We start from the raw sequence: 18803 nt of genomic DNA on the forward strand, positions 1-18803 counted from the left end.
GTCCCTCACTGTGCTGTACCAATAGATAATTAAATCAGTAGACAAGCTAAAGGCTAATTTCACAGTTGGATGGATCACAATGAAGGGCTTAACCATACAGGAGTGTGTAGTAACAAATCAACTGGGCCATCAACACAGAGAAACTTCCAGAACATTGTGGATTCAATTGGCCTGTACTTGTTGATAAATGCATCGAGAGAACAAGGTCTCTGCCATACAATTATGAGGGGTGTGCTGTGGATCTTTAAAAAGATAAACAATATGTTTAATTCACAGAATATTTTCCAAAGATTCAAAAGTGGAACAAAGTTCCATGACTACCTTTAAAATTAGTTCCCAACGTTTCCTGTTGGTCATTGGTTGGACGTCCAGTGTAGAGTCTACATCATCACTGGACGGCCAGCTACAAGTACATTGTAGACCATTGCACTCAGAAGGAAAGCTACACTTGCTATAGAGGTAGGTTGGTTGGTACAGTAGGTTAGCTGGGGGAGGATTAATCTAGGCTGAAACCATGCTTGCTATAGAGGTAGGTTGGTTGGTACAGTAGGTTAGCTGGGGGAGGATTGATCTAGGCTGAAACCATGCTTGCGCTCCATTCGGATGTACACCCTCCTTAGAACATCATGGATCTGGATTTACTGTAAATGACTGTGCATTTACATGACTGTCTATTTACATGATATGACCATTGAAATGTCACTGTGAGTAGTATGTATATATTTAGTATATTGAGATAATGTTGATTAAGGCACCAGGCGAGATCAGAATTATCGGATATTTTGGCACAGGACTGTGCCTAGGCGCTATTTTTTACTGTAATGTGTGCAAACAACTCCAGTGTTATTAGTTAAAGTTCCCTGGCAGGAGTGCCTAACATGTCTTCTTCTTCACTTCCCTCCTTTCACTTTCCTCCTAAGGGGCAGAAGTTAGAGAATTACCATTTTAATGAGTTTTTGCTCAGGTGCATGCAGCCTGGACCTGTGGGCTGAGCCTCAGATATGGGGCTGTGCTGATAAACAGAGAGAGATACAGAGAGAGAGAGAGAGAGAGAGAGAGAGAGAGAGAAAGGAACTGAGAGAGAGAGAGAGAGAGAAAAGGAACTGAGAGAGAGAGAAAAAGGGACTGAGAGAGAGAGAGAGATAGTGAGAGGTGCTGCAGCCACCCTCATGGGGAAATAATGCTCAAGCAGCTAGCACAGCCTTGCAAGCCTGGATGTCCAGCGCATACTGTGTGTGTGTGTGTGTGTGTGTGTGTGTGTGTGTGTGTGTGTGTGTGTGTGTGTGTGTGTGTGTGTGTGTGTGTGTGTGTGTGTGTGTGTGTGTGTGAGTGAGTGTGTGAGTGTGAGTGTGTGTCCATGTCTGTAAGTATTCATCTGAACATGCTCTGACCATGGCATATGTCAGTGTCAGTAAGGCCTTGCTAAACGCTGATTGCCCATCAGAGGGCCTGTCTTTGTGCCATCATTCGGCCATGACCACAGAGAGAGCTGCCTCTGACATTGTTTTAACGGGCAGTCCAGGGGTCTGTAGAGCTCGGGGGGCTCTAACCAGCCTGGACAGGGTCCTGTCTGTGAGACACAGACAGTTGGCTCTGACTAACCCAATATGTATGGGATGGGATGGGATGGGATGGGCTGTGTGTGTGTGTGTGTGTGTGTGTGTGTGTGTATGTGTGTGTGTGTGTGTGTGTGTGTGTGTGTGTGTGTGTGTGTGTGTGTGTGTGTACCTTTTGTCCCGCAGTCCCCAGACAGAGAACATGGGATGTAGCTGCCTCCTGCTGGGACATCTGGCTTAGTCAATTGTCCAGTCCGGGGGGTTCGGAGTTGAGGGGTGGTGTCAGATGATAGGGAGGGGGATGTCTGCGAGGATCAGCAGGGGTTATCTGCAGAGCTCACTGGGAGAGGGGTACGGGGTGGGCATATACAGTATGAGAAAGAATCAACACGGTATGGGAGGGCACCCCGATAGGTCTACGATGGGGGAAGGCAATGTGTTGGAAATCCAGTTGAAAAAAAAAACACAATATTTTTTATCATATCAAAAACATATTTTTTATCATTCATAGAGGAGTAGCACCAATCCATCAGTGAGTCGGCCACCATCTTCTCTGGTTGGTGCTTGATGGCGTGTTTATTCTAATGGAAAAATGTAATCATCATCAGTAAGGCATTCAGTCATCTCCTCTCCATCGCGCTGCGCTGTGTGTAATAGTAAATAAACACATCACATTAGTGTTGGAGTCCAGACTGCTCTGTCCTCAGTGCCTGGCTGCCTGAATCCATTTTGAGAGAGTGCATAGTGAGTTTTCCATCTTTTTTCCCTCCCTTCATTGATTAGGTAATTCAGTTGCCTGTTTTATTGCCTGCAAATGGCTGACAATGGCTTTCGTGAGTTCAGTCCTGGGGGCATCCAATTGAATGAAAACCTCTCGGACTCTTTCCAGCAGTGTTGTGGAATGAGGACATGTACGTGGAGTGGTGCAGTAACATTAGCATTCTAGCCTGGCCAGACAGATTGCGCTGAAATGATCAGTGCAGCGTTCAGCTCATGCTCTGCCTCAGAGGTGCAGCCTTACTAGGAGAGCAAGTGCCTAGTTTCTTTCTGGTACCGCTGTCGTTGCTGACAGCTATTTAATTCCAGATCTTAAACTATGTAAATCTGCACACGAGACAGGACACTTAACATTCAGATCTTCTTTCGCCATCCTGTTCTTTGAGCGCTGCGCCTATTGTGGCTGGTGCACCCTGTAGACTGGTCAGCTGATATGATCTAGCACCTGTTAAAAGAGAGCGACGGCTGGCTAATGACTTCATGTTCTTGGATCCAGACGATCTGAGCGGCGGAAGCCGGCTTTTCTGCTGACAGACTGTCCCAGCAGGCCATTGATCTGAGATTCCTGGCCCACTGGGATCAAAGCGCACAGACGGCCAGCCTCTTCATTAATCTGACACAGGCCCCACGGCTCTGGAGGCCCACTGCCTCTTAAACATGCCACTGGGAAGCCATACCTGCTCCCACTCCGCATAATCAATGCAACTGAAAACCACTGGGATCATAACCAGATGGCTGTGGTGTGTGTGTGTGTGTGCGTGTGTGTGTGTGTGTGTGTGTGTGTGTGTGTGTGTGTGTGTGTGAGAGTGTGGTGGTGTGTGTGTGATGTAGATTGTGATAGAGACAGAGACTTGTGCAGTGCTATACTGACATCAACACCAAAGGATTGCAATGTTGGTGTGAGGTAGCATCTAGTATCACCAACATGCCAGATCCTACACACAAGACAGTGCATCTATTTCTAATATGTTCATTCACATGATTTTCTGGGTTATCTTGCTGAAGACAGAGTGGGGTGGGGAGACTGAGTTGGTATAGCTGACTTCTATTCTCTCCCTCTCCACTTCACAGACATAGCCATTCCCAAAGGCGTTGGAAGTCTCTGGAGCGTTGAGGCAGTGGGCTTAGAGAGAGTTTCAGGCATTGTCAAGGTGAAGCGTAGGTGTGTATTTATTCAGCAACAGCTGGGCCTCCAGTGAAAGTGACATTCTCCACACTAGCTTAAACTAACAGCAGGTCCATAGCGGTGTCTCAGCACAAACAAGCTGACACTGCCCTGAGATTTTAATATCAAGTAATAGCTAAGACAGGAGGAGCTACAGGAAATCTCAGCGTCTGGCAGACCAAGGCAGGGATATAACCAAGGGAGACTTATGACGGTCCAAAAGTAGAAATGTTATTTTGTTTTATTTGGTTTAGTTCTGTTACTTGGTGTGTGTGTTGGTTGTCAGTTTTGACGAATGTAAGAACCCGTCTTCTCCTTTTTTGAGATAAACTTGCTGCCCAAGTCACTGTCATATGGGGGTAAAAGTGATTGTGTTTTTTTTTTGTTTTTTTGCTCAGCACATCCAAATAACATCAGTTCCTTCCGGCTTCCGCTGGACGCAGACACTGTTATCAGTTATCATCAGTGAAAAATTGATAGGACACATCCTTTACCCCGGTAATCTGTTCCAAATGTGGCATGCTCTGGCTGGGTCCTGGGCGCTTTGTTTTGCGCTTCTCCGCTCTGTTTACGACAGTCCATAAATCTTGGCTTCCCTGGTCCGAGTGTTTCTGTGGCCTCCATTTGCAGCCTACAATGTCAGATCAATACTGTTTGCACGCTACGTATTACGGACATAAATCTGTCAGCTGAGCCTTTATGATTGGTTGGACTGACAGTAAACTTCCTGCTCACTGACAGCAGCGTAGATGGATTGCAAGTGGGGTCAAGCAGGGATATGCCCCCCAAACTTCCTCCACATGAGATTGCATACAGTGCAAAGAAAAAAAGTACTTAATTATATTTGTTTATTTATTATCGGCTTGTACGAAACCACTTACTAGACCCGATCTGTTGTCAGAAACTTCAACTAAGGCCAATGCTTGAGTGTGTATATGCTCAACCTTATTGTGTAAACAACCCCTCCTTCCTTAGTGAGTCTAAACGTAGCTGTGCTTGCTGTGCCCTCTCTGTGCACAGGGTGCCTGGAGTGCTGCATCAAATGCCTGGGGGGCATCCCGTACGCATCACTCATCGCCACCATCCTGCTGTATGCCGGCGTGGCCCTGTTCTGTGGCTGTGGCCATGAGGCCCTCTCAGGGACCGTCACCATCCTGGAGAACTACTTTGAGATGGTCAAAGGCCCCGTGGAGTCTCTGGACGTGTTCACCATGTAAGTTCATCTCTTAATTATATCAGTTACTGTATATTTGATGTTTGTTTATGTTTATGTTTATAATATGGTATTGAGCAGACGCTTTTGTCCAAAGCAACTTACAATGACATCAATAAACATTACAATTACATGTATGTTAGATTTAACAGTTTTTAATACAATCAAATAGACTAAAAAATGACATTATTATTAGACTTAACAGAATAATGATAATAACCATAAACATATACTCATGGTAACTGTAAGGAAAACTGAATTAGTTGCATAGTATAACAAAATATAAGACAAAATGTGGAATGTTAACTTTTAAGATCACAACATATTGATTGTCATGTGGTATTTACATACCATACAATCACAGTTTGATCTGCAGTGTTGCAAACAGCTGCTGTGGTTCTACAACCACAGAGGCGGTCAGGTTTCAGAGAGGGAAAATGAATCCAGCAGAAACACTGACTGATGTGCTTTAGACGATAGCAGCGATGATGTGTCTGACCCATATCAGGCTACAGAGACACTCGGTTGGCTGACCTCTTTGCCAAATGCAGTGGATAATTACTCTGCCCTTTTTAGAAAGACACTTTCTCTGGCAAGAGGTGACACATATCACAGTGTGTAAGATCGATGAACCCTCTTGTGTTAAACTGGAGGACCTTACATTCTCCAGGTTAGTGCCCTGCTACAAAATCTCAATATCCCCAAAGTGGATTATTTCTAAAACTATAAACTTGAACGCATCATTTTTTATAAGGTGGTAGGGTGAACAGCTGATTTTATTGGTCCTCCCTGGACTAAAGAAAGGACTTTGAAAGACTCAGATGCTTTGTGAAGCAGTGTGGAGTGCAAGAACTAAACCATGTTAACCAAAGCTGACATATGATGAATTATTCAACCTGACACAACCACCTCTGCCACATTAGTGAGACTCATTTGTGAAAGTGCAAATTGAAGTTGTTCATGCAGCAATATTATCAAAAATAAAACTGATTGCCAAATGGAGTGTGTCAGAACAAAAAATGGATGCATCGTTTTTAAGATGGTACATGGTAGTATTTTGCAATAAGGTATTATTTTACAGTACCGGTATATAATTAAGCTATGGCTAAATGATTTGAATTTGGGTTTAGCATAAAAGCTTATTTCTGTTGACTTCTTGCCTGCCTGGTATGGAGTAAGGCTACTGTGACAGGTGCTGCCTAAGAATATGAGTAAGGACATTTTCTCCTGACGCAGCAGCACACACACACACACACACACACACACACACACACACACACACACACACACACACACACACACAGGCTAAGATTGATTTTCCGGGGATGGTGTGTGACGTGTTGGCGAGAATCCCACCCAGGGAATTAAGCCGTCTGAAATCACTCCAGGTCGCCCGCCACACACCTGCTCACCGGAACTCTGCTTGTCCACAGTGGCAGAGAGCCGCTGATATCCGGAGACTGGGGCGTGATACAGGAGCTGGGCCCTGGTCTGTATCCCAGACCTCCTAAACCGGAACAACCATTACAGACTAAAATTAATACAATTCACACAATCCAGCTATAATACTTATGTACAGTAAGCTCTGACAATAAAGAGAATAAACACATATTTGACTTGGATTTTTTTTTTTTTTTTTTTTTTTTTTTAAGACATCCAAGACAGGAATAGCAAAGTTTGTTGTATTTTGTACATCTTCACCTTAGCTGTAGCAACATTTCTTCTTTTTCTAAAAGCCTATGGCTGCATTGTTGAATAATACAGTCTGGGGTATTTCAGAGAGGAGCATAGTGACAACCCAATTTAAAGGCTTTTGCTAATCTGCTTCATTAAAAACAGAAATAAGCACCAATATGACAGGCCCAAATACATCCCTTGTCAATTAAAGACTTCCTCTAGAATTTGGTGCCGTGAAATGTCATTAGTGTCAGCTAAGTTCCGCTACAGCTGCTTACTGAAATGGCTTCACCTCCGGGCATTCACTCTCTCCACCCGCTCCTTCAGGATTGACATCTTCAAGTATGTGATCTATGGCGTGGCTGCTGCTTTCTTCGTGTATGGAATTTTGCTGATGGTGGAGGGCTTCTTTACGACCGGAGCCATCCGCGACCTGTATGGAGACTTCAAAATCACCACCTGCGGACGTTGCGTCAGTGCCTGGGTAAGCAGGAACTCATTAGGAGATGACTGACCAACAGTCAGTAAAGGTGCTAATTTAGGTGCTAATAAGGGATAAATAAATCGGAAATAACAAGAGCAGTTTTGTTGTCGGCTGTCTGCAGTGAGCGGTCTGTTACTCCCTATCAGTAATGGATCTTTTGTTTCTCAGTTCATCATGCTGACCTACATCTTCATGCTGGCCTGGCTGGGGGTGACGGCCTTCACCTCGCTCCCCGTCTTTATGTACTTCAACATCTGGACCATCTGTCAGAACAGCACCATCAACGAGGGAGCCAACCTGTGCCTGGACCTGCGCCAGTTTGGTATGCATCCTGCCACAGCAGCCTAGTGCTACACCAGTTATAATCACCCCCGCTTTGGCACTGGAGCGCAAAGTGGGGAGTTGCATTCAGTTCATAAATGAAATATTATTTTATTTATTTGTTTGTGTTTTTTCACTCTTGGATAGAGCACCCACACCGTGGGTTTCTGTATTCTCGAGGCTCGGCGGTGTTTTAAGCCCCCACGTCGACTTCAAGGCAAGGCTGCAACCGCCAACTTCAAGGCACCTAACCCTAACCCTAACTTTAACCCTTACTCTAGCCCTTGCCTAACCCTGTAGTGCCTTCCATGCAGCGCTACCTGGAAGAAGACGTTGGGGGCTTAAAACACTATTGTGCGTTCTCGGATATTGAAAACAATATTCAGATAGATTGTTGAGCCTGTTCTGAATTACTAAGCCATGCTTCTGCAGATGCTCAGTAGAACCTGGTCTTCTTTCGCAGGCTAAGTGAACTGACAAGTCTCTCTGGTTTGTAGGCATTGTGACTCTTGCTGATGACAGGAAAGTGTGCACCAACTCAGACAAGTTCAAGTTAATGTGTGAGTCGACTGAGGTGAGTGGGCCTGGCTGAGATGGACCTCTTTCATACATAGTAGACAGTCAACTTATAGTACATATACCTCCACATTTATCTCTCTGTCTTCCTCTCTCTCTCTCTCTCTCTCTCTCTCTCTCACACACACACACACCTCTTTCATCTTTTCTCTCCTCCTGATGTGTGAGTGTCATAAAACTCCCTCAGCTGTGACTGGCTGCTTGAGGTTACTGTCTCCAGTCAGAGTGAGCACCTGCAGGTACAGGGCAGTAAGAGAGAGCACCATGATACTCCAGCTGAGAAGCACTCCCCTATGCCCCTGTGACTTCAAATGCATGCCTTGCAGCCTGACTATAATATGTACCATGATGCTGTAAAACACAAAAGAATACAGCATACACCTACCTTTATTGGACATCTAATCTGACAAATGACTCTTTAGAGTAAGTTACACGATTATAAAAAGTGGATTACTTGCAGGCTCTGAGGAAAAAATCTGTGCCATTCTATTAGCATTCACTGAGGCAGTTCTTGTGTAAAGGTCAGTTGTTGACTCCTTTGTGTTTGTTTTTGCCTTGCAGCTGGACATGACATTCCACCTGTTCATTTGCGCTCTCGCTGGGGCCGGTGCTGCAGTCATTGCAATGGTGAGGGCAGCCATCTTATCCTTCCTGCTTCCTATTTGGGGCAGTGGTAGTGTAGTGGTTAAGGAGCTAGGCTAGCGTGCAGTAGCCTAAAAGTTGTCGGTTCAATTCCCGGCTTCCACCGCAGTGCCCTTGAGCAAAGCACTTAACCCCAAGTTGCTCTGGGGACAATGTAATCCTTTGTATAGAATTGACATATGTAAGTCTCTTTGGTCAAAAAGTGTCTGCTAAAAATATAATGTAATGTAATGTCATCTAATCTAGCGAGCTGACCAGACCACTGGGGAGGGTCTTTTCTCCCTGAAAACAAAAGGGACAAGAGACCTTATCAGATCTGTTGATATCAGGGTTATGTTGCATGTCACAGTCTTAGTCCCTGCTGCACCAGCAGCTTTGAATATCCTACAGTATATACCACACGTCAGTCTCACCACTGCTTCGTATGATATGAGCAGTGTGGGGGACCCAGGACACAATACTACCAGCAGTGTTCCATATCAAGCTCTGCTTTGAAGCACAGATATCAATAGCCCTAGGATATAATTATCAAACAAGCACATTCTCAAACAAGCATTCATAATAAAGGCTAATAGTTTTGGATTAATTGTTTTAAGTCATGTCTTTAGATGTCTTAAGGGAATGAATGCACCGTGTCTCTTATCGGTAAGAGTGTAGTGTGTACTTGGGAGGAGTGGCCCTGCTCTGTGTGCTTGCTGTGTAATGGAAGGACACTGTAGCTACATGAGGCTTCATTAATGAACAAAAGCAGAGGATGCAGAGGTAGATGGAGAGCGAGAGGGAGAGAGATGGAGAGGTGGAGAGGTGGGGTGGGGGGTGAAAAATGAAGCAGGGAAGGGGGGGAGTTTGGGAGGGAGCGATGTTCGGCATTGGAAATGCATGGGGCACAGTTGCCATGGAAACTGGGAGAGAAGACAGGAGTGTGTTGAATGCAGGGCACGTAGATGGCGAGGGATCATATAGGCTACGGCTATAGCTATAGGTCCAAAAAAAGAACATGTGCAGACGTATAAACTTTTAGGTTACAGGAATATAAATGTGGAAAAGCATACATTAATTTCAGATAGCCTCGAAGCTATCCGTCATTCAATAATGAATATTGTTTGTTAGAAGCAACAGCTTTGGCATGGCTCAAAACAATTTAGTAGACATCATTTTCCATCTAAATCAGGCAATTATCATTAGAGGTCTAATTGCCTTCTCAACAAACCCTACTTAGCCCTTTAGGGCGTCGTTAAAGGAGAGAAAAGAAAATGTTTTCCCTTGCAGTGATTGATGTGGCAGGAGTGGTCAGGGGCTTTCAGCAGACCCGCAGTCAGTGGCTGAATGTTTTGTACTGCCACCTTCTGGCTGCTTTGCGTATGTGCATAAGGGTGTGAAACACACATATAGCCATTCATCTCTCTCTGTGTGGAGCAGGAGCAGCTTAGTTGCTAAAACCACATATACTCACACAAACACATATCAAGCAGTTTTATTACTAGCACACTTGTAGATTATAGGTCTGGATATATCCCATACAGTTAAAGGAACACTACAACTGCAAAAGATGACTGAAGATCCAAGGATCAAAATAGCACCTAGAGATAACCTGAAATGAATGGCGCATTAAAATATAATGAAAGTTGAAAGATGGCGCAACAGCTGTGCTAGATGTACGCTTAATTATTTAATTACATCATTACATGTTATGGGTGCAGTGCTCAGCTCTGCAGATTAACTTAGTTTTTGAATAGCAGTGCCACCCAGTGCTGAGTACTGGTATTGCAGCTCTTGTAAGTATGCTGCCTCTTACAGCAGCTAGACAGGGTGAGAATACTGTATCAACTCTCCAGAGTCAATATCTATTGGTTCTTTGGATTTGTATCAGACAAGGGTGCAATAGTCAGAGACAGTCTTCAGAAGGTTTTGGTCTCATTATTATATTTGAGCTGTGGTTGGCAAACCCATTGAAGGCCTTTTGCTTAGCCTATTCTGAATATAATGCTTACAGACAGCAGTGAAAATTGAATCATACCCCTGTCTCTTTCTCTCTCCTTACTGTCCATCTCTGTTGTTTGTGGTGGATAGGCGGCTTGCATCGCGGCCCTCGTCCGCAATTATGTCACCCTGGCCTCCCAGAGCTTGGGGAAGTACTGCACCCGATTCTGAGAGGACCGTCACTGAGTACTGAGCGCTGTGAGCCAAGATAGCCTCCTCTGACGCACTGGCCATCAAGAGACTATGTCCATCCACGGGGGTGTACAATAACTCGCTTTACTACCCTTTAATAACCACACTACATACAGTAGTTGCCTGGCCCCCAGCCAAGAACACATGCTGTGGCCTGGCCTGTCTGTAACTGCCCCTTCCTACGTAACGGTCAAAAGCAAAACTACAGAAGACACAACTAATAAAAGCTGATAATTAATCTACAATGTTTATACAATTTGGATGACTGGATAATGGTGCTTTGGTGTTATTAATGATTACTGGAAACTAATAACGGTTAATGGTTTATACCCTAATAATTCCATTTATGTGTGCGCAGGATGCCGTACAATCTCTCTCTCTCTCTTTCTTTCTCTCTCTCTCTCTCTCTCTCTCTCTCTCTCTCTCTCTCCCTGATAATCCTCTAACCATTCTAACCACTGTGCTCCCCCAGGTCCACTACCTAATGGTGCTGTCCGCTAACTGGGCTTATGTGAAGGACGCTTGCCGGATGCAGAAATACGAGGACATCAAGTCCAAGGAGGAGCAGGAACTGCACGACATCCATTCGACTCGCTCTAAAGAACGGCTGAACGCCTACACATAAAGCACATCTCCATACTGACACGTACAAAAGACATGCACACAAAAACACAGACACACGTGCACACACACACGCATGCGCCCCCTTTCCTGCACACACATGGACACAGAAAGACACACATACATAGACATCTGCACTTGCTATAGTCTCTGTTATTGTTTGCCTGGGTGAATAGGGGTGGTGTGGGTGGGTCGGGTGAATGTCTTTCACTTACTTTTGTGCTTACGGGTGTGACAGAGAATGTTGGTCGTCCAGTGCTTCCTCCGTGGCCACCTGTCTGTCTGGTCTCGGAGGTCGTCCAAGTACTTCCTCCATGGCTACCTGTCTGACTGCCCTTCACTTATATCGGGGATTTGAGATTTGCTTTTTGTTTCCTATTTCTTCTATGTCTTACACCAAGTCTTTCTTGTGGTTTTCCTTCAGATTTTCTCTTTTTCTCTACCTCCCATTCATTTTTTGTTCTCTCCATACCAGAGACGGCACACTTTTCCTGAAAGCACACAATGTGAGTTGGTCACTTTCATTAGGTCATGGCTTAATTTCACGCCAATCTGAAGTCCATACAGTTTTCACTTTATTTCAACCTTGGTTAAAGCTGACAAGTTAATGTGACACCACTTTTTTGGACTTTTTTTTTGGGACTGATTTTTGAGGGTCCTCAAACACATTTCAAACAGGGCTCCACTCCTACATTCACACATTTTCCCCTCTTTTTCGTTTCTTTGTGACTTACTAGACCAAAATGTGACCAAACTTGTATGATTTACAGGTAGAATTGCATACGCTTCCGAAAGGTAAGCACCAACAGTATAAACAATGTACAGATTCTTTTCCAGCAAATTCTTTATTGGTTGGGAGTGCCAGGGATTTTAAAAAAGTACCGTAAAGTGACTTTTTTCATACTGCTCTACTGTAGCTTGGCCTAACTGTCAGAACTATACGCTAGCTGTTAAGTGTTAACTGGAGCTGTGGTGCTTTGATTGATGCTTTGTCAATAACAGTGTTTGATAGACTGTGAAGTTGATGATCGCTTTACTGGTAAGTCATCAGGAAGGTGAGCGTGTTGGCGATGCTGAAGAGGTCAGATGAAAAAAATGGGGGAGCTATGATGTACTGGAAAGTCTGATAGATTGGCCTTCTAGGATTTGCCTTGGATAGACTCTGTAGATAATCGTTTTCTCATCCATTGCAAGCCATACTCACATGCAAATAACATTTTTATTATGGTATTTTTATTTCTACGTTTTAGCTGAACTTTTTTAACATTAAAAATAACCAGACATAAACTAGTCACTGCTCTGCACTGTATATACATATCTATATAAATATATACATATACTGTATGTCAAAACACTTCAGGTCATTTCATAGGAGCTTAACACATACACACACATCCCAGTGGTCAAAGTTGAGTGGTAATCTTGTGAGTATGTCCATTTCAGAGTTATAAGCTAACAAAAAGAAACTAAACCTAGTGGCAAGCTGACAAATCTACAGTACCATCTGGTCCCTCTGGTGCTTTTGGGAAAACATCTGAATATCACTGAACACTAAGTCTAACATTGGTTAAATTATTGAGGATATGTAATTAAATGTGAACAAATAAAACAAGTAAAAGTACAACTAAGAAGACAAGGAGAAAAGAAAACAGTAGGTATTATTCATGGACCATAGAGGACTAAACATAATGTTTTGGCTCAGTCTTGCCTTTCCCAGTTTACTGCTCTAGGTTTGTAGGGCAGCATCTCATGATATTTTTGTCAGTGACATAATAAATGAAAAAAAGACAAGAAAAAAAGCTAGTTTCTTGTGCACTAATTGACCATTGTGAGCTCTTTCTTGGTGTAAGTGCATTTGAATTCAAAACTAAACACTAGTCCTACAGTAGGTATGCAACATTTGGTTTACAACCTGAAAAATGTATTAGGTGAAAGACTGTATCTAGTTGTTAATTGTGGCATGGTTATGCATATAATGGTAATAGTTTTATTCAAACGTACTTTCCTTCTTTCTTTCGGTTTTAATTTCTACACTTTGACGGTCTTGCTGGGTCAACTGTTTTCTTATATGTGCAGTATAATGGCTCCTTCGATAACAGTATTAAAAGCTAAATATATTAGGTTGTAGTGTTTGATTTGTGTCCTTCTATAGGTTGTAATGATTTTCAAACCATGTCTTAAACTGATACTTGTTATGACGTTGCGCATTCAGTATTGATAACCAGACAATGCTTTCAGCTTCCTCCTCGTATTAGTCTTTTGTACTATCACTAATAATGCTTTGTAGCAGGCTGTAAAATGACTCTGTTTTGTACATAAGTGTGCCAACAGCTTGACAGTGGCTTTTTTTGAACAGTAGGAACAAAAATTGCTTGCGTAAATAAATACACTTGTGTACTTGTTAATAATTAATTTGGTGTCTGTCTCATTCTGTTAATCCTGATCAACTTGACTGTCAAGCAATGACACAGTTCTGGTTAATCTAATATGACATTTGGCTACTCTGAGATATGGACAATGGGATTTCTTGCAGTAATGCTTTGCTGCCTACAGATAATGACTGTGTTCACAATTCTAGCAAAAGCTTATTGATATTTGAGCTCAACACATTAAAATGACACTGTCTTCTCATGTGCTCTCAAAGCAATGTGTTGATTGGCTAAATGTATATATCCCAGCCAGTCCAAGACACTTTGTGTGTTTCCTATTTGCAGAATCAGTGTTTGAACGGCAGAGATAGCCTAGAAATCTTGACGCATCCTAGCGGCAGCAAGTTACATTTGCTGCCAGGGCTAGTCTAGCAACTCTCTGTTGGCTTGTGAGCTCGAAAAATTAAACTTCTATCAGGCCAATCAAATCGTGTATAAAGTCGTTAGGCGGGCTTAACATAATGATTGATGGCAGAGTTGCAACGGTTTGGCTTGAATTCCCTGCTACTTGAAAACAAATAAGATAATGTTGCTGTTGGCGAACAGTGTGACACGAGTTAAGCTTTTATTAAGTTGGCAAAAGTTTGAACTAGCCAACTAGCTCTGCTGGTGGGAAACGCATGGGACTCATAGCGCTGTCCTATTGCGTGCAGAGAGAATTTGAAAGACAACCGATTATCCCCCCCCTTCGGACTGAGCACTGCGAACGGTGAGTGCCCAGACCCTACATTTTAATGTGGGTCTAGCTCGTCAGGCTACGGCAGAGAGACAATTCAATGAATTTCACAATGCATGTATTGAATTAGAATATTTGTGTTTTGATTAAAATAGCCAAGGGATCCTGGGTCCCTAGTTCCTCCTAATTCAAGGGTGCCCCTGTTCTGCTCCTTGGATCCCTCTGTGTTGTAAACCTTCCATCTGTCCCTGCTAGAAGCACAATTTGATTAAAATCAGTGAACATGTTCTGGATTAGGTGGAGGAGGTTAGTTCGGCTAAATAAGTTTAGCCATACAAAGATGGACAACAGGTAGAGGAGTATTGCAAGCCCAGGCACATGTCGTTGACCTAAAGATTCCTGGTATTCAAGATGTAACATGGACTAGTCTAGATGTGTTTGTGTTTGATAGGTTACTGAAGCTGATTTCTAAATGCTGACTCTGGTGACCTTCAGTTCCAACAATTTAATGTCTCTTGTCTGCATAATCCACACAATACACTGTGTGCTGTCGTAGGCCTCAATTTCACTCTGCTGAAACAACATAGTAGCACAACCTTAATACAAGAAGAGGAAACTGATAAGATCTCACATTCAAATGCCATGGTACAGTGGCGGAACAAGTCAGATCCGGGCCGGGGGCGGGGCACATGAACGGGCCCTTTATTAAACTAATCATAACATAATTTTACAACATATATGCACATGCTCACAACAGCGGGTCTTACAAGCGTCAGCGCCACGGAGAGCAACTATGTAATTGTGAAGTCCATCGAACGTACATGAAGTGTAACCAAGAGAACAACAACAAAAACATAGGCTACATGACATCTAATCATAAAACAATAATATTACGCAGCACTATTTGAAGGGCATAGGCCTACGACGAGCCTTGCGCTCCGCAAATTCGTCCACGATGCTCTGTGTAGGCCTATGTCCATTTTCTTTGCTCTCTCATTCTCTATAATAAGCTTTATTTGTATAGCACCTTTCATACACAGAATGCAGCTCAAAGTGCTTTACATTTGAAGCATATAACACAATAATAGTCAGTCAGTCATTATCAATCACTTTTCTTTGCTGTTTATGATCTACTCAGCAACATATCAAAAATATAGAAAATGACGTCATAAGACTGGCAGCCTTAACCCTCTTACCCCCCACAAGCACGCCATATGGCAACTGTGGCAAGGAAAAACTCCCATATTCCAGGAAGAAACCTTGAGCAGAACCTGACTTAATAGGGGGAGCCCATCTGCTTCTGGCTGGCTGCGCCTTCCAATAGTAGCAGATGTAGAATAATCTGAAAATGTAGTCTACAGGATAAGATGAGTTAACTAAAAGCTTTCCTGTACAGGTATGTTTTCAGATCTTTTTTTAAAAATATTTACTGAACTCGCCTGCTTGATGTACAGAGGCAGGGTGTTCCATAGTTTGGGGGCATAATGGATAAACACAGCTTCTCCACTTTGTTTGTGGAGCACTTTGGGTACAATTAAAAGATTAGAATTGGATGATCTAATTTTCCTTTGTGGTTGATAAGATATTAAAAGCTCAGAGATATATGAAGGTGCTATGCCATTCAGAGCTTTGTAAGTAATTAACATAACCTTAAAATCAATTCTATAGGAAATAGGGAGCCAGTGCAGTTCAGCCAACATAGGGGTGATGTGTTCTCTCTTCTTAGTCTTAGTTAAAAGTCTAGCCGCAGAGTTCTGTATGAGTGCCAATTTCTTTAGATGTTTTTTGGGAAGACCAGTGAAAAGTGCATTGCAGTAGTCTTACCTGCTAGTGATAAAGGCGTGAATGAGTTTTTCTGCATCTTGTTGAGTTAAAAAGGGCCGCACTTTGGCAATGTTTCTCAAGTGGAAATAGGCTGTCTGAGTAACTTTACTGATATGGGGCTTAAAACTTAACTCTGCATCTAAGATGACACAGAGACTTGTTACTTTTGGTTTGACCTGGTGTGCCAAGTTCCCCAGATTACTAAGAATAATATCTTGCTTAAGTTTTGGTCCAACCAGAAGTACCTCTGTTTTGTCATCATTTAGTTTCAAAAAGTTTTTGCTCATCCACTGATTAATGGAGGTTAGGCATGCAGTGAGGGAGCAAAGGCCATCTGGGTTAGTTGGCTCCACAGAAATATACAATTGGGTATCATCTGCGTAGCTGTGGAAGTTTACATTATGCTGACTTATGACGTTTCCCATAAGTTGTCCTCTATGGACAACATGGCAAGTCCACTCAGTCTCTCCTGTCCCACTGTGCTCCTCAAGTGGTTTTTAATGATCTTTAACTTGGAGAATGAGCGCTCAGAGTGATGGGAAGAGTCAAAAATAAAATTATGGCGGTGCAAATCTCACTGAATGCAGAAGTTACTACTGGGTTGCATTGGCGGAGCGAGGGGGTGGCTTCGGGGGCTCAAGCCCCGAATCTCTTTTCAAAAGCCCCAAATTTGTTTATGTGTTTTCAATTTCCAACGATTCTAATTGCTAATTTAACTTCCCCTCGGTTTCTCTATAAATGTTACGAAATGTAGCCTACTATTGCTGAGCAAATATCCCTTACTTTCAAAGCCCAATACTGACAGATAATCTGATTTCCCACACGATGAGTTTAGGCAATGCCAGAGCCGAGATGTAGCGGTTTAGGCCTACGTCATAAACCTGGCAGGAAAGTTCAGAGCGGCGCAGTCAGTTTAAACAGCAAGCCGGTAAGAAAAACTAATGTCAAGACATTAGGCAATTAGGCTGCTGTACCCCAGAATACAAAAATAAACTTCAGAAAGTTTGTTGTACTGTATTCTGTAGTCTGTATTCTGTAATCTCAATGACCAAATCAGTAGATATAGCCTAGGCCTGTTGTCAGTTGAGTTCGTTGAATTCATTTATTGTAGGCTAGTAGCCTAGGCAAATATGAAACGGAGATGTAACGTGGCTACCGGCGGGATTTTGAACTTGCATGTTTTATGCATTTTAGGGCAAAAAATACCATGGGATTTATGTGTTCTCCATTTGAGTAACGTAATCAATTGCGGACATTCACAGACAGCTCAGACACAGAGCGCATATAGGCCTAGGTTAGGCTACTTTCACTTTCTAGAGCGCATTCATTAGGCTACGTAAAATATGCTTCATACCAAAACAACGATCAAACATTATCAAATGTATCATGACGTGTTGTCACAAAGACTTCAGGCTACTCCAATTAGAAAATCAAAACCAAAATCATGTAAGTGTAAGTGTTCTCTCATTGACGCCTGTAGGAGACAATATTGTTGATCCAATTTTGTAAATTTGCAGGTCGTAAAGTTCAATATGAGAGTTAAAATAAAGCCAGTCATACAGCAGAACATTTTATTCAATATTTTACACCTACTAAATCATCAAAGTACATTTCAAAACTTTTCAGCAACCGTGAGTCATAACTCGTCCTGACTGGGGCAACTTATAAGCCTTATACTCCCACTCTGATGAAAATGATTGAAAAGAAACCGTGTGCATGATCTTAGCTCCTCCGTCCTTGTGCCGTGGGAGAGGCCCGTCCCACCTTACCCGGAGGTGGGGGAGGGGCGCCCTCGCACCGGGCCCCTGCGGGTCCTGGGCCGGGGGCGTGTCGCACCCCCTCAAGCTCCGCCCCTGCCATGGTATTTCCAAGCCCTATCAGGTCATGCCTGCAGTAGGAGTGAAATGCGAAAAACCCCAAAACATTTATTAAAATATTATGGGGCAATTTATCTGCTGTTGGACAGAAAGAACTCATTCAGGCTTTCTTACACTGTCTTGATGGTTCACTGGAAATTATGAATGATTTGGGAAAACCATTGTGTTTTTTTCTGACAGATATTGTGAAAGTAAATATTGCAATATTTTGATTTGAGATATTGACATTGAGATTTGGATTAAATAATCTAATTAATCTTTCTGATGGTTCACTGGAAAAATCTTATAATCTTACTTGCTGGTTCACTCGAACTTCTCAGGGCCCACAGTTGGCATGAAGCAGAGGTGTGTCATCTTGAGTGGAATGGCTTTGTGTGTGTGGGTGTGTGTGCTATGCTGGACACAGGCCATCCTGACAGCTGGACTGATGTGTGAGCATGGACAGATGAAGCCTGAGGATACCAGCTGGGCCCAGTAGACAGCACTGATTTACTGCGCTCCTGGCCAACATTAACAGGTAGCAGCAGGTAGCAGGACCTGCTAGGGGGAAAACAAAGGGGGTCGATTCCAGAGCACCAGTGGGAGAAGAAGTGATCTGATGCGGAACTGTGATTGATGTCTGCGATTAAAAAGTTTGTGTGAAGAAACGATGGCTGTGCAACTTTGCTATGGTCTCTGAGTTGATGTCATGAAAATGTCCACGTGAAACACCAAAGATACCAACCGAAAGTGAAGGCCAAATATAGTATACAGTACGTACAGTATATTTCAGAAAATGCAAAAACAAAAGGCT

General features: G+C 43.1%; 1 protein-coding gene and 1 pseudogene across 2 annotated transcripts in view; one reads left to right on the forward strand and one right to left on the reverse strand.

The window, feature by feature from the left end:
• gpm6ab (glycoprotein M6Ab) overlaps nucleotides 1–13616 on the forward strand; it is a 49000-nt gene extending 35384 nt beyond the window's left edge. For both annotated transcript variants that reach the window (XM_048252489.1, XM_048252480.1), the window contains exons 2-7: nucleotides 4519–4711; nucleotides 6716–6872; nucleotides 7041–7194; nucleotides 7691–7767; nucleotides 8331–8396; nucleotides 11056–13616. In XM_048252489.1, coding sequence (XP_048108446.1) covers nucleotides 4519–4711; nucleotides 6716–6872; nucleotides 7041–7194; nucleotides 7691–7767; nucleotides 8331–8396; nucleotides 11056–11208 — 800 coding nt within the window. In that variant the 3' untranslated portion in view covers nucleotides 11209–13616. The remainder of the gene's footprint in view (nucleotides 1–4518; nucleotides 4712–6715; nucleotides 6873–7040; nucleotides 7195–7690; nucleotides 7768–8330; nucleotides 8397–11055) is intronic.
• Nucleotides 13617–15681: 2065 nt separating this feature from the next.
• Nucleotides 15682–16558, reverse strand: LOC125300289 (annotated as a pseudogene).
• Between the last annotated feature and the right edge of the window lie 2245 nt (nucleotides 16559–18803).

Source organism: Alosa alosa, chromosome 1, assembly GCF_017589495.1.
Source record: "Alosa alosa isolate M-15738 ecotype Scorff River chromosome 1, AALO_Geno_1.1, whole genome shotgun sequence".
Lineage (NCBI taxonomy): Eukaryota > Metazoa > Chordata > Actinopteri > Clupeiformes > Clupeidae > Alosa > Alosa alosa.